Source organism: Mustela lutreola, chromosome 2 (genome assembly GCF_030435805.1).
Source record: "Mustela lutreola isolate mMusLut2 chromosome 2, mMusLut2.pri, whole genome shotgun sequence".
Lineage (NCBI taxonomy): Eukaryota > Metazoa > Chordata > Mammalia > Carnivora > Mustelidae > Mustela > Mustela lutreola.
Genome location: NC_081291.1, coordinates 66,943,759 through 66,965,893, shown reverse-complemented (window position 1 = coordinate 66,965,893; position 22,135 = coordinate 66,943,759). Strand labels below are relative to the sequence as shown.

Below are 22,135 nucleotides of genomic sequence, written 5' to 3'. Positions count from 1 at the left end.
GAGTGGACCTGATTTGTTCCAGATGTCCAAAGATTTAGTGATTCCAGAAACTACTAAAGTAAAGGCTGCTGAGGATTTGAATTCCTGTTAGCTGAGAACCAGCAGTTCTTTTCACAGTTAAACAGATGGGGCAGGGGGAGGCCGACCCTCTAGCTTCTCATGTTTGCCTTGTTAGGAAAAGGATGCCCATTGAAGCAAACACTGTTTCTAGCACTCCATGAGTTACTGAATGAGCCAGATCTAGGACCAAATTGATGCTTGCAAAGTCAGGATATAGGCTTGTTATTTTTTTCAAATCCCATATATTTATGTTAATTATCTGACTGTTGCTAGGGAAACCACTATTTTGACTCAGATCACCTCAGTAAATGCTTTTCTCTCACTTTATGAGCATAAAACTGGCCCAGGTGGGTACATTTGCAGGAGATAGAGGTAGTTCTGGCTTCATGTAAGTGGCTTTCAAACCAAAAACTCAGTCCCAGGAATCATTCTGGTGACCCACCGTAAACTTTCATTGACGTGCCTTACAGAGGTGTCTCATGATTTCTATCTGTAGTTAATAACCATATGGATCTCTTTTGCGTGATTAGAAGGGGTTTATAAAACTTGGTGAGATGTGAAGTGTGTCTCAAACTCTATGGCATGATAACCCAGTTTTGGAGACGTTTAAAACCTGCATACATATAGTATGTTCTGTTTGATGATCGTGTTTTCGTTTGATGCAGCACTTGAGAATATAAATGATATGAATATTAAAACCTCTTAAAGTTATGGATTTAAAACAAAAGAAGAAATTAAAGTAGACAGTTGCTGTTTAGGTTTTCTTAAGTGTATTTGAAAGTAGACACATGTCGAGATAGATGCTGGGAGGGGTCTGGGACAAGCAATGTGAGCACATCAGCTGAGGCAGCTGAAGCCCAGACAGATGACGGCAGCGCCCATCCAGGAGACCATAGGCAGGACAGCTGGAGGAGAGGCTGAGTGGTGGTGGAGGTAGGGCATGGAGAACTTTGAAGCAGGCGGCTCCCAGATGTGTCACTGACTCTGAAAGTAAAATGTGTTGTTGGCTGTGAAATGAGAGGATCTCAAGCAGGTTGGTTGGTGAAGGGAGGATCAAATGGCTTAGAGCAGGTGGTTCTGGGCTGGAGCTCTAAGCCACAGGTGGTTGTCCGAGGCCTGGGTTTGCAAGGGGCTGGCTGTATGATCACCACAGGGTAAGACTAACCATCAGTCAGAAATAACACCTCCTATCATCCTAGAGTTTATTAAAATATAAAACATACTGAGATTTGGCTTCTTAAATATATTTAGGATTGTACCTTTTTGACCCAATATACTTTTTGGGTATTTCCTGGTGGAGTTTTTTGGGTTTGGGTTTTTGGGGGTTTTTTTGGGGAGAGGGGAATAAATTCCTATTTGCCACAGTCATTAGAACCTCATAAATCCAGAAACTTTTGTGATTTTTCACAGCAGTGAAAAATTGGCATTTGAATTCTAAATAACTTATCAATGAGATCTACAGGCAGCCAGAGAGTTAGGCTGTCACTGACTAAAACTAGCCAGCAAATCAAAACCATTTCCCATCCCTGTAGGAAAGAAATTTCAGAGATGGCAATAGAACATTCTGTGAGAACTTATTCCTTCGTAATCCCTTGCTGTCCTTCCTGGTTTCTTTGTCCAGAGTTCTGTCATGTGAGAATGACCACCTTGGGAAAAGGAGAGCTTCTCTGGCTTATTACAAGCTGAGAGAAAGAGACCAAGAGTCTGAAAACATGGTGCCCCACACTGAGTGTATACAGAATTTGGTGAGGACATTCATCCTGGCATCTTACCTATAATGGCTGAAGTTGGCAGCTTTATTCTTTGGAGACAGAGAAATGTTGGGGTTCTGAGAATGGGTTTCCATATTGTTTGGTCTAGATCCCTCATTTTCTATACTATAGAGAGGTGTTGCCTGGGTCACCGAGGAGACACCTCCAGTCTGGCTGTTCTGTAATGAATCCAGGGGGCTTTGGCATAACCCTCGGAAGCAGGAGTAGACTGGACTGGAAGAGCTCTCAGCCCCTAGAGGTGAGGAGAGGCTGAGATGCTAACACCATAGGACATTTTGGGGAAAAATGGTGTGAGCCCTTTGGAGCCCCAGAAGTATCCACAGCTGGCTCCCCAGGCTGGGAAGCTGAGAGAAGTCCCTCACAGAGCACATGCCCTACAGAGGAGGCCTTGGAAATTTGTGTTTCTTGTCATCACAGCCTTCTCGAATTGGTCCCTGATCATTCTCTCCAGAGTGGATTGCACTAGGGTAGCTCAGAAATACATACCCCTCAGATTTCGCAAGTGTCCTGTTTAACTCTAATGGGTGCTGGTTTAGGACAGGGGCAATATTCAAGACAGCTAACCACCCCTACAGTGACTGGTGTAGCTACGGTGAAGAGCAGTTGCTGGTCATGGGCAACCAGAACAGCGCCCCTGGTGTAACCTCCTGGCAGTCGCCCCCGGGAAAGGGGTTGTTTGTCCACCCATACCATGTTTGGCAGGAACTGTCAGTAGATGTGGAGCCTGTGGCACCTGAGATGAGTGGACGTGAGCAGGGCAGGGATCACAGGGGTGAGGTGGGGCTTCTCCAGGGCCTACTGTTCACGGTCAAGAGGATTGACTGAGCTGCTCTGCCAAGATAGGCCTCCTTCCCTGGGTTATGCTTCCAACTATAAAACTCCAGAGTAAGACCCCCCCTCCAGCAGGCCCTGTGTCACAGCTCCTGCTTTTGTGTCTCAGCCTGCTCTGCCCACCATGTAGCCGGTAGAGGCGCTGGGGAGAGACCCTCCCTCCCAGCAGCAGCCCTTGACCGTGGCCTACGGGACTCACATGTCAGTACTTCCCTCACCTTGCAGATGGGAGAACTCTGAGGTGAACATTCTGTAAGTTTTCAGTAACCCCAGTAGGATGAAGCTACAGGTGCCCACAGAGGTGACGAACTTGATGTCACATCCTTGTTTTGGTTGCTTCTCTCTCCATGTCTCATTCCACCACTCACCTACTGGTGTTTTCTTGACCACCTCCCAAATAAATGACTTGGTTGCTCTCAGACTTGCCTCGGGTTCCGCCTCTGACAGAGCCAGGCTGAGACCTTCCTTACTGGTGAGGTCCACATGGCTGACTTCCTCGTCTCCCACCATGTCAGGTGAAACCCGTGAGGCTTATCTGCGCTGTGGATAACTTTGGGCATCCGATTTGGGTGAAACTCAGAGTCACTCTGTGCGGAGAAAGAACACACATAGGGAATTTCTTTTTCTGACATTTCATGACGTTTATTGCAACGTTTTATAAGCAAGTGTGTTTACAAGCAAGTACAAGCAAGAGCTAAGTATTTTCAGTTTTACTTTTTAAATAATTTTGTTTTTACCCAAATGTACTTTATTTTCCTTAGATCTCTTCTTTGCAAGTAACATGAATAAATATGTACCACTGAAGATGAAGCATAAATCCACCATACTGTTAAAAGTAAAATACATAGAATTTACTGAACGTCTAGGACAGTCCTGGCCAGTGGAGGCATAATGAAAGCCCCGTATTCAGTTAAAAAATTTCCAGTAGCTACACTGAAGAATTAATGTGAAACAGATGTTATTTAACCTATCTAATAATTCATTTAAACATGTAATTAATATGAAAATGACGATTGAGGTTTTTACATCTTTTTCTTATTTTATTGTGCTAAGTCTTAGAAACCAGATATGTATTTTATACCTAATTCAGAGCTGCCACATTTCCAGTGCTCTGAAGCCACCTGTGACTAGTGCCTGCCGTGTTAGACAACACTGGCCTAGAGCATGAACTTCAGAATTGTTGCACCCAGTAGGTGAGGGAACCGAGGTAATTATACCCCAGTCACCACTGGTTATTGGTTGAGGACTGCTCCAGGGCCATCAGGGAATTCATTGTTTGGCACTCTGCCGGCCTGCAGAGAAAAGTCCTTCAGCAACAGATGGGGACACTGGCAGATGGAATTGCAGGCTGCAATGATAAGACCCCAGGGGACTGGGAAGAACCACCTCTAGCCTGCTGCAAATTCTTTCACTTTGGTACTTTATTAGTTACTAACTAATTGGTTGCAATACTGCCTGGCATTGACAACTCAAGATAACACGGTTAAGCTCACTGGTCTAGAAGATCAACCCAGAACTGGGACATTTGAGATTCATGGGAATCTGGATGCAGCCTATGTCGTCATCTTGCTTCTCACTCATCTTACTGCTAAGGGATGTGCTTTTCCTGCTCCTTTCCATATTATTGGAGTCCCCTTCATCCTTTTACCTGTTGTTTACTTTCTTCTATGCCTGAAATCTACTTCCTGTTTCTATCCCTGTGCTCCTCATTCTTTAAGGTGGGGCTCAATTCCTAACTCTTAAGATAACTTCAGTCTACAGTGGTTTCTTTCCTCTGAATTCATTTTGTACCTTAGTCTGTACCTGTTTTGTTTTGGGCGGGGGGCGGGGGGTGAGGGTTGGCATGACTCATGTTATCAGCTTTGTGGTATATGTCCTTCACATCTAATCAATTTATTTGGTACTTTTGTGCATATCCCTTCTAGGAAGATATCAGATGAGCAACTGTGGTTTTTTAGTTTTATCATGTTTGTGATTTTAAGCACTAATAGTTGAAATACTCTCATAATTGTCAACAAAGTGCCAAGAAGGTGGTTGCCCAGCTGAGCTGCTGAAGGCATCCAAAATCACCCTGAATACCTCCACCAATTTTAAGGAAAATTGTCAAGAGGAAAATAAGCACTTCAGATAGCTTTTGTAAAGAGGAGACACCTCCTAATATTCTAAGCAGTCCAAATGCTAGAAAGGCAGACACAATTTCTTTTCTCATCTTATGATAGCCAAGTAAGCTTTATGCAAATTTTAGGCTATTTAATTGCATGTTTCTGTATTTTAAGAACACTGGGAACAGAGGGAAGAACACCAGACCTCCCAGGGAAGTTGGGAGGGCTGCCCGGCTTTGCCGCAGGGACGCGATTCCCTCTCTGGCCTTTAACTGCAAAATGATGACTCCAGTGAGCCCCCATCCAGCTGTCCAGTTCCATTTCTGATTTTATGATGTCTGCCCATTTGTAAGAGTAGGAAGCGTTGTCTGTGATTTTAAATTGCAATGGCTGTAATTTATATCCTTGCTTTTATGACACATTGTTGAGGCTATCTGTGATTTGTTGGATCCTGGATCGTTACTCAAGGAATGCTGCCCCCAATTTTGACATTTGTCCTAGGGAAGAATATGATCTGCCTCACAATGTCCTTTTTAATATGATTTCCATGGATGGAAAAACTAAGGATTGCCTCTGTGTGTGTGTGTGTGTGTGTGTGTGTGTGTGTGTATAATCAGGCTTAGCAACAATTTTGTTGACAGGGCTGTCTTCCCATTGTTGTAGGACTCATGGCTCACCCCATCAGTAATGCCTTGCCAAACACTCCCCACCCTTCCCCCACGCCCCCCTGAAGAATCCCTTCTTTGTACTCTCATAGCATAAGGGACTTGCTAGGAATGTTTATTCATCCCTCTCAGTCAGCACTTCACATATGTTGATGTCAACTTTTGTCTTACGTGTTTGGCTCCACCATTAGACTGTGAACTCCTAGGAGTCTGGGACATGTATCCCTGACACTGAAGTTGAGAAGGTAGCTTTAATAGTAACAGATGGACAGATAAATACTAGAAGGAAGGGAGGGAGAATGGGGGAGACAAAAGAATGAAGGTGGGAAGGAAAAACACAGATGGATTTGGTTGCCCTATACCTTTATCCTAGTTGTCATTATCAAATACAGTTGTGGGTGGCAAATAGATCGTCAGTAATAATAAGGGTATGACAAGTTTTTAAAACTCAAATACAGTTGGCTAGAATGCATTTGATTAGCTCCTGTATTGACATCCTTGACTCGGTCTAGAGTGCAGCCAGCAGCAAAAGAAAATAGAAGTATTATATCTTATAGAAAGTGGATTATAACTACAGATCATTTACATAAAGTCATGGCTTTAATCTTTAAGACTTAGGGAAAATCTAAAATGATCCAATGGATCATTAATTATTAAACACCTTTCAGCTACTTTAATTTCTTCCCTTAGCATCTCCTCAAAAAATTACCTGCATAAAATTGCTTACGGGACTGTAGAGGGGAAAGAATTTACTCTGGGGCCCTCAGGCATTCAGCATATGACAGCTGATATGGAAATGGATGGCATCTCCCCAGTGAGGACTTCTGAGTGGTGACAAGTGACGTCAGAGAAGGGTTCTGCATCCCAGTGCTATCGACATGGCAGCAGTAACACAAATCAGCACTAAACTTAAATACAAGCCCAACATATTCCAAAAATAGCTGCTATAAAGATGTATTAGGGCAGTTACACTTATTATTTTTCATAATAAATGAGCAGTATATTTCCAGCAGGTTCTCTATGTGCTGTCAGATACACTTTATAGAAACTATATGATTTGTATTGTATGTTGATTGTTAGTAACACTTTTCATATAAAAATATGAGTGAGTGGTGAACAAAGTAATAAGACACATTTAAAAGATTGCACAAGCAAATTGGAATTAATGGCAAAATATCTCAGGGAATAAGATTCCCCAAGACTTAGAAAGGTAGTTCTATAATAAATAAGCACTGGTGGGATGTTTGCCGAAAACCCCTATATCAGAGTATCGTACTCTTTCAGTCCTGACAGAGAGGTTGGTCTCCGTGGGGTTCTGTTCTTTTTAGATGTCATAAAAGATTTTTCTTCCCAAAGCCCTTCCCAACTAAGATGGAGTTTATGTAAGAACTGTGGCTTAGATGACCTTCATGCCAAAGGAAGTCAGGCATGAAGATGGGAACTAGCTCCAGCTCAGGCCCTACGTGGCTCCGTGACCTTGACCAAAGTGGGTTCCCCTTTGGGTGGGGGGAGGGGTGGGCTCATTGTCTCCAACAATAAAATGCAAAAATTGAGCTGATGAACTGTTGTGGGGATGTCGGGCATGTTCATTCCTCCATTCCATAAGGGTTCGCTGAACCCTACTGTGTGCCTGGCCCAAGTCTGTCACCAGGTGTTCAGTGATGAGCAAATCAGACCGGGGTCTTTGCCCCCTGGGGATTAGATTTTAATAGGAAAGAGATGTTTCTTAAATAACCACACAATTAAATGTGTCCTCCCAACCTTGGTAAGTGCTGGGAGAGGTTGGAGGAGCACATGGGGCTAGAGGGGCTCATAATAAGGAGATTTATTTCCCCCAGGAGAGAGATCAGAAGGGGCCCATGATGGAGGGGGCAGGTTTTTGAAGGCACAGGAGGTGCTTCTTTCTAAGCCCAGCGCAGCTCCTTGGCCAACCACCTTATCTCTGCTTCTCCATCTCCTCGCCTCTAAAAATGGGACTAACATCAGGACCGGCTCACGGTGTTGTAAGGTTTCAGAAAGATGACATGTTTTAAAGCACCCAACACCAGGCAAATTACATTTTGTTTCATTTCTAAGAATAACTTTGGAAGCAGACACGTGCTTCCAAAGACCTATGAAGACATGAGTCTTAGACCGTGTAGAAAGTGAGAACAGCTTTGAGGCCCCCCTTTATAGGGAAGGCTGAGTTCACATTCTGCCCTGGAAGACGCCTGGCTTCCCTTCGCCATGGAGCCATGTTAGAGTCACTTGACTCTGAAAGACCAGGAATGACCTTGGTGCCTGATTAAGTGACAGAGACCCGAGCTCCGGGTGCCGGAGAAGGTTAGACATCCGGGCCTGCTCCCTTGCCGTTTATATGTGAGGAAGAGAGTCTGATCATGAACAAAACTGGAATGAGGAGGCAGCTCCTACTCCCACTGTCCCGTGCTTCTCTGTATTGTCTCTCTATGTTCCATTTGGAAACTATGGATAATTTCTGATGTGACTGGGCTACTTTCAAGGGCTTAGGCCCTTCCTTCTCAAGAGAAAGCAAGCTTAGCATGCCCTCGTAGACTCCTCCAGGCCTGAGGATTACTCCTGTAATCTTACAAAAGCAAACAGGAGGACAGAAATAACCCATCAATTGTTTAAAATGAAGATGGCCAACAATAATAAATAACTGCCACAATAGCTTGAGGTCAGGGTGTCAATGTATTGGAGGCCATTCAAGAATTTAAAACTTTTCTCTAAGTTAATTTTTCAAATCTTGTTTGGATCCTCAGAGCTCTCGCTTCCAAAAGCAAGTCCATCGTTGCACACATTATCCTTGCCGAAGTGCCGGGGCGTACAGGAAAGTGAGGTCTTCCCTTCACCGATGGGAAATAGGACTGCTTCCCACTCCCCCCGCAGCAATCTGTATTTCAAAGGGTTATAGCCTACTGAGATTTTGGATATATCTCCTCTCTTTCGTGCTCAATTTGTTGTATTAATGGTTGCAAACAGCAATAAACGTGTGTTGGTTAATTTAAGCAGAAGAAGAATTTATTGGAAGGATATGGGCTGATTCAGAGCATAGGCAGGAAGCCTGGGGAACCAACATGAACAGGAAACAGGGGAGACCAGGCTTAGCTCAGGATACCACCCCTGGAATCTCAACACTGGTGTAGCCACCTCAGAAGATCTCAGAGGGCCCCAGGGTGTTTGTGCAACCCTCAAAATTCATGGCCCTTCTTGGGAGTATCTGCTCGTCATACTGACTACACTTAGATCTCATGACTGCATGCCCAGTCAGGCACCCAAGAGAAGGGAAGGGGGAGGGCCTACCCCCTTTCTTCCGATGTGCTCCTCCTACCTATTTTGAGATTCCTCCCAAACAGGAAGGTGTCAGGATGCTGAGCAGAGAAAAATATCAGACTCTCCATTACATAAACTCTGAGTAAGCTTAATCACATCGTCCATTAACTGGTTGGCCAAAGACGGGCTACCAATGTGAATTTGTTTTGTCCCCAGCTCATGCCACACAACAGGCATCCCTCTCGTGTGCACCTCCATCGTTGTCCTCATTCCCTTGTCCTCCATGGATGGCCTGCTCACTCCCCCACATCCGGGGCTGCCATTTCCCTTCTTCTCTTTGCCCCTCGAGTGTTCCTTCCTCCTTCTCCTCTCTGTTCCCAGTCTTTAACCCTACTTCTGTTTCAGTGCAAGATGGAAGCAATCACAAAGGAACCTCTGCTTTGTTTCTAACACCCGTCTACTCACATGTCAGTGCCGTTGGCTCCAGTTTCTCACCTTGTGCTGGCTGAGGCCAGCCCCTCCATTTGTCCACCAGGCCATCCAGCAGTTGTTCCCTGTCGTGTCATAAGTTGTTCCCTCTGTGAACATGCTCGTGCAAATATGCTACGACTATTTCCATCTTAAAAAAACAAAAACCAGTTGCCTTGAGCCCACTCCCCCGCCCTGGCTGTCATCCTATTTCTCTACTCCTCTTTACAGAAAAACTCCTCCAAATAGTTGAGCGTACTCACTGTTTCCATTTATTCTGCTCCTCCGTCTTTTAAGCCAGTTCCAAGCTTCCATCCCTATCATGCCACTTAATACAGTTCTTAATGAGATCACCGGTGACCTCCAGGTGGCTAATTGCAGTGGCCAGTCTTAATTCTTCATGTTATTTTGACCTGTCTACTGCATTTGACAAAACTGATTACTCCTTCCTTGGAACATGACTGCTATGGCCTCTTAGATACCATCTCTCTTGGTTTTCCTCCTACCTCCCTCATGCTTTCTCTTCTCTTCCTCACCCACAACCCCTAAGTGTGAGACCTCTTCTCTATCTACGCTCATTCTCTAACAATCATATGCAGTCTCTCCCAAATGTATGTCTCCAGCCCAGACACTCCTTTAAGACTTAAGCACCTAGCTGTTCAACACCTCTTCTTAAGGATCCAGTAGCCATTTGGATTTTTTCCTGCTGAACCTTCCATACCCATGGTCTTTCCATCTCAATGAAGGACAACTCTTACCTTCCAGTTGTTGAAACTAAAATCATTGCAGCTGTCCTTGACGCCTCTTTTCCCCTAATACCCCTCACCCAATTTGTGAGCAAATCTGTTGGCATAACCTTGGAAACACATCCAGAACATGACCTCTTCTCACTACTTCAGTGTGGTCTGAGCTGCCTCCTGGGTTACTGTGAGGGCTTCCCAAACAGGCTCCCTACATCTCCCGACCGCACACTCTACAGACCGTTCACATCACAGCCAGTGTGAGGCTTCACATGTGAAAATCAGGTTACGCCACTCCTCTACTCAGAGCCCTGCGGGAATTTCATCTCAGAGTCAAATCAAACCAAGGTCTTTGTGACGGCCCCAAAGTGCCCCATATGATCTGTCTGTCCCTACTCCCTTTGCCTCTCTGAGCTCAGTTCCTCCCACGCTCCCCTTTGCTCACTCCTCTTAGCCATTCCGGCACTCTTGCCAGTCCTCGAATGTGCCAGGCCTAACTTCCCCTTGCTAGTTCCCAGGTGTCTGTGCGTCTTGCTCCTTTTCTTCCATCATGTTTCTACTCAGAGGTTTCCTCATCAGTGAGGCTTCCCCAACCATGCTATTTAAAATTACAACCCACTCTCCTCCAAATCTGGCATTCTCTACCCTTCCTACCCTTTGGGAGTTTTCTCTGTAGCTCTTATCACAATCTGACCTGTATGGTTGCTGCTTGGTGTATGTGTTTTTCATCTCCCTGGAGCTGTAAGAAGGCAAGAGCTCTGTTTTGTTCACTGTTCTGTCTTCTAGCAAATAGAATAGTTGCGATTGGTAGGTAGTAGGTACTCAAAAACATATGAGCGAATACATGGCCAGATTCTGTGTCTAGGCTATTAAACGTCTTACAATTTTCTGAGATTGATGTGAGCCCCAGAAGAGCCTAGTGAGTTAGGCTGTTAGATGAGGAAGCTGACTGCTTGCACAAGGATACATGGCTGGTTAATGGGGTTGCTGGAACGTATGGTTCTGACCCCAAGGGAGTTTCTGTCCCCAACCTCCAGCTACCCTCTGATATCTCATATTATGTTAGTGAAAGCTTCAGAGCACTCATTGCTGCTTATTTTTCATTACAGCGTTGATGGGAAAACCCCCTATCTAGCTTTGGGGGCTGTGAAGAATATCTCCCTAAACATCTCCATCTCAAACCTCGGGGATGATGCCTATGATGCCAACCTGTCCTTCAACGTTTCCCGGGAGCTCTTCTTCATCAACATGTGGCAGAAGGTAAGGAAGGCACCCCTGAAAGAGAGTCTTTGTTCCATCTGGAGCATTTTCTGGCTTTCATCATAGCTTGCAATGTGTAGTGATTCTGCAAACTTTTTCACTCTGTGGGGTATCATTCAGAACTATGAGAATTCTTTCCCTCTGAACTTAGAAGCTACATTGGAGCAATATCCATCTCTAACACTGTCTCCCTTCCTTGCTGTCTTATGGAGCCTTCTCCCTACCATTTGATGTCTGACCTCTTCTCCGGACACTCATGTGTTCTAGAGAAATCCAGTTTCATGTCAGTAGTTGTGAAAAACAAGATAAGGGATAAGGACAGGTCGCTGCTTACTATGCTTGTTATCACCCCTGGTGCACTTGATGCTTTCCATTAGGGGGTTGCTTTGGCATGTTTGCTTATGATATATTTGAGTGAATTGAAATGAAATTATTTTCATGAACTGAGGAAGTTTTTCAGCATGAATTCGTGGGTGTGAATAAATTAAGTAGAATGACTTGGAAAAGAAAAAGGAGTTGGTATTCTCTCCTGTCCCATAATTCACCTCAATGAACCATCTACAGGAAGAAATAAAGAACGAGTCTCCAGCAGGCAACAGGAATGAGTGGGCTCAGACAAACCTCACCCTCCCTGGTGATTGCTCTGAGTTTTGACGGCAGTTTTAAAGGCAATTCTTGGGAGGTTTTCAGCATGTTTACAACATGGAACTGCAGCACCTTGATCTCTGTGTTAAATGGAACCAAAATCGCTTTCTGAGGAACAGCTTCTCCCTGCCCATAGATGAGCACTGGGAAAAGCTTCCAGCCAGTGGGCAAACTTCTGTTCAGACACAGGTCCTGGAAGTTCAACAGTTTTAATAGGATTACACCAACCTTGCCCAGCTTAGGGGGCCCCTGAAGCCTAGAGAGTGACCTGGAATGCTCACACTCCAAGAACTTCACAAGAGTTTATCTCAGACTCTGCTGCTTAATAGCTTTTAGGAGCACCAGGGTTGGGGAGGCAACAGAAGCAATCAAGAAGGACTATGGGAAAGGCATGCTTCCCATCTATCTTCTACATCCTAAAAATGATCCTGGTTTAAGCCCAGTCAAGAGAGAACCAAGTATCTATAGGGTTCTAGTATCTCTGGCTTCACATAGAGTGTCTTCTACAGCATTTCCTGTGCCCTGATGCCATCATGCTGTAGGCGGTGGTGGGAGAGGGACTCACTCAAGGACAGATCTGTAAAACTCATCTCTGTGGTAACCGAAAGGATGCAGTTGGTGGCGGGGTCATTATGTGGCAGGTTCCTCTTGCTTAGGATGGGAGAAATTTCTCTCTGGTCTCAGACTTAGGAATAGTTGTGCTTTTCCCGAGTATTTTGGCTTATTTTTACCTGTAGACAGTTGTCCCTGTGACTAGGCTTTGTTCTCTCTGTTGTCTGCTAGAAAGTTCTGAGCTGGCCCCACTCTGTCGGTATATAGGATTTGGTGGTAGTATTTCACAAACTGTGTAGCTTCCTAGATCCTATTCTCCTTCCCTTCATCGTAGTTTTCTTTTTTGCTTGGAGGCTGCATAATATTCTGTCATAAAGTATACTATGGATTACCCTCAAATTCCTGTTACATAGATATTTCATTCCAGTTTTTTCCTTTTCAATACTGTGATGAATGAGAGTGCCTTTGGTGGCTTAGTCAGTTAAGATCCAACTTTTGGCTTGAGCTCAGATCATGATCTCAGGGTCGTGGGATCAAGCCCCATGTCAGGCTCCCCACTCAGCTAGGAGTCCGCTTGTCTCCCTCTCTTTCTGCCCTTTCCTTTCCTCACACTCTCTCTCTTGCTCTCTCTGTCTCTATTAAATAAATCTAAAAACAAAACAAAACTGTGATGAATGTCTTTCACAGTGATTGCTATGAACAAATGATTTTACTTTTAGTCTTGTAACTCTTTGGGGAAAGCAACATAGTGTTTGTTGACTACCTACTATATACCAGGGGTCTTACATACATTTCCCATGCCCTCCTGCATTCGATCTGGGTGCATCTGCCATATTGGTGGAATGGTGCAGGGGAGAAATAGGGGAAGTAGGATGAGGCAGGGATGGCTAAGGGTGTGCCATCATAAAATATAACCTTGGTCTGATTAATATAGGGTGTGAAGAGATGGAAATATGCCCAAGAACATAAATCACTCAGCAGAATTTTCTCCTCTTAAAGTGATAGGAGAGCATCATTTCCACCCCTGTGTCATGTTGAGCACCTCAAGGGGTAGTAGGTAGCCCCCAGGCATTCTGGATGAGGGGTCTAGTCAGGTGAGGACAGTGTACCTGAGAAGCCCACATATTAGTCATCAGCTATCATAGCTGATCATTTTTATCTTATTTATACTGAATCCCAACAACTTTGGGACAGGGAGCCCCAGTTTCAATTTTTCAGAAAGATGACAAGGTATCAGGGGCTCCTCAGGATGTGGGAAACATTCATGTAAGAAAGGTTAACAGGGCACAGAGACATCACATAGCTGCCCCTTGGGCAGGACCAACTAGAAAAACAGTCACGAAGACCATCAGTGTGGCAAGAGAAGGGAAAGAAACAAAAAAATCCTCTCCTGTGATCACAACCACACTCTAAATGGACATGTAAATGGCATCACTCAGCCCAGAGCAGGATTGGCGCAGCACCTAGATGAGTGGTAAAGAGGAACCAGGAGAGCCCACTCACCCTGCGTAGACCTAATATAACCAACATGGACTGTACAGAAACATTCTAACACATAAACTAAGAAGAATGCAACTCAGGATACAGAAGGAAAGCATACCTTTTAGAAAGATTATTAATAGAAAACAAAAGTAAATTTTATTCTAGCATTCACTTTTCTTGATTAAATTCAGGGGGAAATGAGCACAGTGAAAGATCAGATAGAATGATAAGCTGGGATGAAAAGAGAATGAACTTAGAGGCAAACAAAAATAAAGATTGCAGGTAAAATAAGGAAATGTAAGAAAACCAGGAAAGCAATAGCAGAATTAAAATGTGTTATAATCAGGAAAGAGCAGAATTAGCAGTAGAAAAAATTGCTTCATTGTTACACAGGGCGTATTTGAGATAGTCTCTGAGAATTCAGAAAAAAAGAACCAAACAATGAAGAATGACTGTGAGAATTATAGAGGTGGAAGGTGGAGACCGGAAACCAGCAAAGGGAAGTGGCTCCAAAATTGTTGGAATAGAAGACATGAGTAGACAGCAAGGAGGGATCGCCATTTTTTTGAGTGAGCTCTGCAAACACCCGGCAACAACACTGAGAGCTCTGCAAACACCAGGCAAAAACACTGAGAGCCCTTGACTGTCAACACAGAGCTTCATGAGATTTTGAATTTGAAAAATGAAAGTGATGGTACTGATACTAACAGAAAATAAAGAAACCAGTGTTCCATAGGCTTCTTTTCTGTAACAGAATTAAAAAATCAGGATAGTTTCTCTTGTGAATTAAGAATTCTATACCCAGCCAGCTTGCCCTCAATTGTGAAGACAGAATAAAGATATCCTTGAATATATGAGAATTTATAAGGTCTATTAACTCTCCTGGTTTGGATTTCCCTAAAAGCAGACCCCAACACAGTGATGTAGGTATAGGGAATTTCTTTGAGGAATGATCTCCGGAGGCACTTTGTGAGAGTGGTGAGTTTAGACGAGGAAGAGAGGAAAGACAGGGAAGTGTGCACTGATAATCTGTGAGGAACTCGGGTTCCATCCCACTGCAAATCCTCAGACAGGCTCCCAGGGGTAAGGAGGCTGCTAAGGGATTTATCCACCAACTCTTACCACTCATCCACAGAGAAGCCCTCCAAGGGCATCAACTCTCTGGCATTTCCAGCCTTCTCTGGCTATGGGCCACACTCCGGCAAACAACTCTGGCAGTGAAAAGTTGGAAGCCTTTGGCCTGAAGGGTGCTGGCTTCAGGTGACCAGTGCTCTGGTTGGTTCTAGGGAATGTGAGCAAGGCAGCATCTGCTTCAATAACCATTAAAGCTTTAATAAGCATGAAACTGTTCCTGAAAAAAAAGACACTTAGAGATAAAGCACTCAAGAATACGTTGTGTAATAAAATGTTAAGGCCAAATAAACATAGATGTAAGCAAAAACAAATTTCACAAGCATTTAAAATAGTAAGCAAATGTAAGAAAAATTATTGCCACAGTAAATACCTAACTTAAAAACTTAATAAAAAATAAGCTTATGATATCAGTTATACCATAAAAATTTGAGAAGAAACTTAATCTCGTCACTCTTCCTGCCTCACATTCTTCAGAATGGAGTTCAGACTCCTCAGCTGTTCCCTGAGAGGCCGTTCTGAGGCAGAGCTTCCTGCCCTCCCTCTTCCCCAACCTCATTGCTCACCATCCCCCGCATGCACACTTGAATCCAGTTATAATCCAGTCCTGGGAGCCCTTCCATCCCTGTTTTCTTTAATCAACTGCTCTGCCCTCAGATCTCACCTCAGATGCCTTACCTGGCTTCCCCGGGGATGTGGGTGGGAGGGTAGGGGGCTATCCCTCTGTCCCAAGCTGTAAGGCAGCTCAGGCCCTAGACCTCCAAGGTCTCCCATCTTCTGTGTCATGACACAGTTTGTGATGTATCCATTTCTGAGACTGAACAATCGCCCCGAAGATGGACTTTTCTGTCTTCTCGAACACAAATCTGCTTTCACAGATTCATGCTGGCTCTTTCCTATAAGGGAAGATGATTTATAAAAAATGTGGGATGCATATGGACAGCCATCTGCTGGCTTTCCTCTCGCCTCCGTAAGCTAACTCGAGAATACTCTATAAAACAGGACTTCATGCGTTGGTGGCCACCGACTGCTTGGCAGACGGGCTGGCTGGGGCACAGCCTACAGTGGTCATAGAGTGGCCTCCCACGGAGCAGTGTGCAGGATCCCTGAGGGGCGGGGGAGCGGCACAGTGGAAAGGGAGAACGAGGAAGAATGGAGAAAATGCACGAGAGCACATCCGTATCCCCCAACCCCACGGTCACGTTCACATTAGATTCTGTGTGAATGACTTGTCCAGAGCCCCACTCCACAGACTTTGTGAATGGTGCCCTCTGGAGTTGTATGGCCCTGTGACCCGGGGGTCAAGATCAAGTTGAGTTTTAATTTCTTCGCTGCAATGCCATTCAGCACACAGGCTTTAACTCTTCTTGCTTCCTCAGGACAAGAATGTATTTGTTCAGATGGTTGTTATTAAGTACCTGCTTGCTAAGTGCCAGGGACTGTACCAGCTGCTAAGGCACCCAGAGATGAGTAAGATCTGGTCCCTGCTCACAAAGAACTCATGGCCTTATGGGGTGTAAGGTAGGTCAGCAAGCAGAGCACAAACGCCAACTACTGGTCAGAGCACTGAAACATTGTCCTGCAGCAAGCGACTGTGACAGTGAGGCTCGGGGTGCCCAAGGGCCCCAGAGAAGCACTTAGGGAAAGATGGATAGGCCTCCGAAGGACTGAAATCTGCTGCTTCCATCATTGCAGAGGTGGGGTGGAGTGGGTGAGTTTATTTGGTGAAGGAGAGAACTGCCTGGACTCTGGTGAGAGGTCAGAGGAAGAGGGACAGGAGTGATCCAGCAAGATGGAAAGGGGCTGCCCATGGTGGGGGGTGTCAAAGGGCCAGCAACATTCCCAGGAGTAGGGTGACCTTGGGACATCTGAGAAATGCAGATGCCTGCTGTCCGATGCCGAAGTTGCTTGTCAGTTAGGACTCCTGCACTCAGGAATGCCTCATGTGACTGAGACAGATAAGCTCAAAGAAGGGACTGGATTCTAGAGTTTGTCTTCATGGCAGTAACCGTTACAGCCCGCATGCAAACAGACATAGATGCAGACAGTTGTAAGCTTTAGGCTAGTGCAGGAGAGCTCCCAGGTGACCACTGGGTACAAAGGGGTCACAGGAGCTAGCTGTGCAGCCACAGAGGAGGCCATGCTGGGCAAGAAAGAGTGAGGGCAGGCCCCTGACCTAGTCTCTTCTCTACAGCATGAGTGCGTTCTTGGTTCGGATCTCCTGGATGCTGAGCTTGAAGCAAGGAATTGAGGGCAGTTCATTTGGGAGGTGCAAGACCGCTGGGAGGGAGGCAGAGCAGGGATAGACCTGTGAAGGCTGCTAATGAAAGGTGCTGTTAAACCAGATGCCACACTGGGTACCAGAGTTTAATTGGACAACCCTGGGGAACAGTGCAAAGCAAACCACATGGCTGAGGGAGCTGGGGGATTGATACACCCTCCTGAGGAGTCAGTGGTTGAAGCTTTTGGGGTGGGGGGGTCTTCCCCAGGACTTCCGTCCTGTAATGTGCTTGTCCAGAACAACTGACCTCCTTCTGGAAAAATGCACTCAGGCATATAAGATATAGCTGCTGGCTAGTGGACATGGGGTGGAGCACCCAGAAAGGGCAACGCACCTGTGAGGCCACCAGCACCTGCTAGAGATGCCCCCAGGGCTGGAAGCATGTGCAACCTAAGCACCTTACTTTCTAGGCTTCCAGAATTTGTAAGTTAGCCTAATGGAACTTAGCCAAGGTTCTAGCTTGAGCAATACTGGTATGCACTTCATGGTCTTACAGGAAGGGGGCAAGGCAAGTATTGTAAGCAGGTTGGGGGATCCAGTGTGGGACAGCGGGAAGCAGTGAAGACTGAGGAGAAAGGGAGTCTCATTCCAGAGAGAGCAGCCAGCTCCCTGTAGCAGTCAGCGGTTACCAGGTGGGAGTGGGGCCCAGTGCTGTCAGACTTTTATTTTTCAATAAAAGCCAGAAATCTACATGTTTATGTGAAATCGCATGACTTTGGCAGCTAATTAAAGTGTTCTTCGCACATTGTATGGGCCAAATACACATGTCTGGCTGACTGCATCCAGCCTGGAGGCCTCCGGTTTGTGGCCTACAGCTTCTCTGTCTTCCATATGCTGGAGGCTCCTTCTCCTGCCTGCCTGTTGGTCACACGGATCTTATTTGTGGCCAAACTGAGCATGTCTGCAGGCTCATCAGCATCTCACAGGCACCTATGGGTGGTAGAGAAGCCAGCAAAGGGAATGGAGTGTGGGGGTTCAAGTGCAAGTGTTTTGGGGAGGAGTCAATGGACACAGTATTCACAGCATTTTGAAAGCCAACAAGGCTTTGAAAACTTTTCCAAGGCTGGAATACTTGTACTTTGCAGCCATTGCAAGAAGCAGCTTAATGTTTCAGAAGTTCTTAGAAGTAACATAGCAAGTAGCCTAGGTGGAATAGAGGGAAAGCGACCTTCTCATGACCTTCATTCAGCTGCAGATGCAGAAACTCAGCTCTATTTCTTGCCAGGCAGGTGACCTTGAGCCAGGGTCTGTCTCTCTGTGCCTCACTTTCTCTCTAAAATGAGATGGGCTGGGGCACCTGGGTGGCTCAGTGGGTTAAAGCCTCTGCCTTCAGCTCAGGTCATGATCCCGGGGTCCTGGGAGCCCCGCATTGGGCTCTCTGCTTAGCGGGGAGCCTGATTCCTCCTCTCTCTCTGCCTGCCTCTTTGTCCACTTGTGATCTCTCTCTGTCAAATAAATAAATAAAATCCTAAAAAATTAAAAAAAAAAAATGAGATGGGCTGAGTTAAGTGGGGCCCCTAGGCCAACAACTTGTATGTGATACGTACCTGCCATGGCAACCCTCCTACACACAAGCACGAGCCTTATAATTTGTTCATTTATTCAGAAGGTATATATTGTCACCTACTTCAGACCAAGATTACATTCTAGGGCGGAGCGGGGGTGGAGGAAGAAAAGCAAGAATACAGGAAAAAGCACGAAAGTCAGACGGTGTTGACTCTTCATTTTTGTTTTTTTTTTAAATTTTTTATTTTTTATAAACATATATTTTTATCCCCAGGGGTACAGGTCTGTGAATCGCCAGGTTTACACACTTCACAGCACTCACCAAAGCACATACCCTCCCCAATGTCCATAATCCCACCCCCTTCTCCCAAACCCTCTCCCCCCAGCAACCCTCAGTTTTGTGAGATTAAGAGTCACTCGTGGTTTGTCTCCCTCCCAATTCCATCTTGTTTCATTGATTCTTCTTCTACCCACTTAAGCCCCCATGTTGCATCACCACTTCCTCATATCAGGGAGATCATATGATAGTTGTCTTTCTCTGCTTTACTTATTTCGCTAAGCATGATATACTCGAGTTCCATCCATGTTGTCGCAAATGGCAAGGTTTCATTTCTTTTGATAGCTGCATAGTATTCCATTGTGTATATATACCACATCTTCTTGATCCATTCATCTGTTGATGGACATCTAGGTTCTTTCCATAGTTTGGCTATTGTGGACATTGCTGCTATAAACATTCGGGTGCACATACCCCTTTGGATCACTACGTTCGTATCTTTAGGGTAAATACCCAGTAGTGCATACAGCCATGTGCCATCCTAATGTCAAAAAAATAGAGCTCGTGTTAGACTGAATATATTTTGGGCGTCTGGGTGGCTCAGTGGGTTAAATGTCTTCCTTTGGCTCAGGTCATGATCCCAGGGTCCTGGGATCGAGTCCTGTATTGGGCTCCCTGCTCAGTGGGGAGCCTGCTTTTCCCTCTTGCTCTGCCTGCCATGCTCCCTGCTTGTGCTCTCTCTCTCTCCCTCTCTCATGCTCTCTCTCACAAATAAATAAATCTTTAAAAAAAAAAAACTGAACATATTTTTATATTTAATTAATAGTCTTTATTTAAAAAAATAAAATTACATGAAAAATAATTTAAAACTTGGTAAATAAAATGAGTACCGGGTGTTCTGCATAAGTCATGAATCATTAAATTCTACTCCAGAAACTAATATTAACACTGTATGTTAACTAGAATTAAAAAAAAAAAAAACACCTTGGTAAATATATATCAGTTAAGTGAAATGAGCTAGCTTTGGTGGCTCCTGTTTGTTTGCTTATAATAATGCCTGTTGATTTTTATTTTTTTATGAACTTTTTCCTGACGTATTCGAATTTTGGGTTTGGGGATGTTGACTTTTTAAAAACTAAGATATATAATGGTTCAAATATGTGATATGTGTGATGAATAATATCAGAGTTTAGAGAAGGATGAAGATAATGAACCCCACAAACAATGCAGGGCTTGGCCCTGAGTCTTGCAGTTGGGCAGGGAGAGGACCGGCCCAGAGGTCTGCAGGTCCCGTGAAACCCGGTGCGGGAATCCAGGATTGTTATCAGGTAGACGGCGATCGGCCATCTGTGTTCTTGACTGAGGATATGGACTGAGGAAATGGAAGAAAGGACCAAAGCTGGTGGCATGCTAGAGGAAGAGCCAAGAAAGACCAAATGGGCCGGGGAAGCCAAGAAGTGAGATTCAGTCTTGGGATTGCCAGAAGGAAAGGGAGCTGTGAGCTAGCAAGGGGAGGGCCGTGGATCCTGCAGGGAAAACAAAAACCTACCAGTTAGAATACGTGTTAGAGCTTCCTGCACTTTCAGGTTCCTAAGAAATATAGTTCACGCTCAACCCTGATTGGTTATAAGTCAGTGAATCCGGCTGACACGTTGTGTCACCATCTAACCTCCCCGAGAGACAAAGGTGGAGGGCTGGGTCCCATGTCCTTCTGTCTCCTCCTGTGACAGGGCTCGGTGTGGGAAGCCTGATGATGTTGACTAGAAGTTGCGTGAGGGAAAACTTAGTTTTGCTCTCTGAGGAGTGCTGTGAATTCCAGAGGAAACTTGGCTTCCAAGTTGGTTTGGCGGCAGAAAAGCACCAGCTCAGCTTTTGTGGTGTTCTATGGCTTATTCTTTAGGACAGAAGGCAAAGAGGGCTTACAAGCTTGTTTTTCTTGTAAAGGGACCCTTCCAGGTTATATCTACCTTTACCATAGAAAGGCAGTCCCTTTCTCTCAAGGGCTTCTCTCTCCTCACTTTCAAGGCAAACCGCTCAAGATGGTGCCAGAGGATAAAAATGATCCAGTTTCTAACCCGGGATAGAGTGGGAAAGATTAGACACTTACATGTTTATATACCTTTGTATCTGTGGGAGTGCCCGGGCCTGTTCTCAGACAGAAGTTTCCACACAGAAACTGCGTCTGTACGTAGGAACAAAACAAGATGTGTTCTGTGTCGCGTCAGGAAGGGTTTGCAAACAGGAATGCGTGCGCCTCAAACCGCCAGCCTTCCTCTGCCACTGCACTCATTCCTGGCAGGAACTGATTTTCATTGTGTTCTGCTTTCTCTGGTGTCTCCCGTCAAGTTAATAGTAGCCTGGAGTCAAACGCAACCCTTAGATGTTTATAGTCATCTTGGCTGGGCCATTAAGATGATGAATGAACTTGCCTCTTGCCCTGGTAAGGGAGCCCTCAGGGTGGATATCGATACTCAGAAAATAATAAGTCTTTTCCGCCCCTTTTCTGTTTTTAATCCAGTGCCCCAAGCCCCCTGGTGACTTTACCTTGAACTTCCTGCATAATGCCAGGCAGAAAAACCGCACCTGGCTCCAAGCCCATGTGAGGTTCTGACACAGAGGCGAGCTCGCTCACTCTCTCTTCCCTTGTTGGTCTTCCCCGTCCCACGTGCCAAAGAGCAATCCCAAGTTCCCTAGAGCCTTTCTGGTTTCTGAGCTGTTTCTGCCTTTGCTGATTTCCTCTTGGAAAAGATAATAATGGGTGGTAAGTGCAGGTATCCCGAGGCTGGACTCTCACCTGGATTACCTGTGGCAGCACTGTGACCACTGTCTGGCCTTAGTGTCAGATTCCAACCCCTAGTGAAGCCGGCCCGAAAGCCAGGCTGGGCCCTTCCTGCAGTGGTGGGAGTGCGGAGGTGGTAGAGATACCCGGATGTCCACTTCCAATTACAACGTGGCCTCAATGTTCCACGGTGGGGCTCAGTTTTCACATATATGAAAAGCTTCACTTGTGTATTCACTGTGTTTGGAAGGAAGGCTACGTTTTGCTTTAGAAATGTCAACAGAGCTGTAGCTACAACAAGGATCAATTAA

The 22,135-nt window shown here is 45.3% G+C and overlaps 1 protein-coding gene across 2 annotated transcripts in view; it reads left to right on the top strand.

The window, feature by feature from the left end:
• The window catches only part of ITGA9 (integrin subunit alpha 9), a 326,629-nt gene that overhangs the window by 191,716 nt on the left and 112,778 nt on the right, over positions 1–22,135 (top strand). For both annotated transcript variants that reach the window (XM_059162100.1, XM_059162101.1), the window contains exon 18: positions 11,021–11,171. In XM_059162100.1, the coding sequence (XP_059018083.1) occupies positions 11,021–11,171 (151 nt within the window). The remainder of the gene's footprint in view (positions 1–11,020; positions 11,172–22,135) is intronic.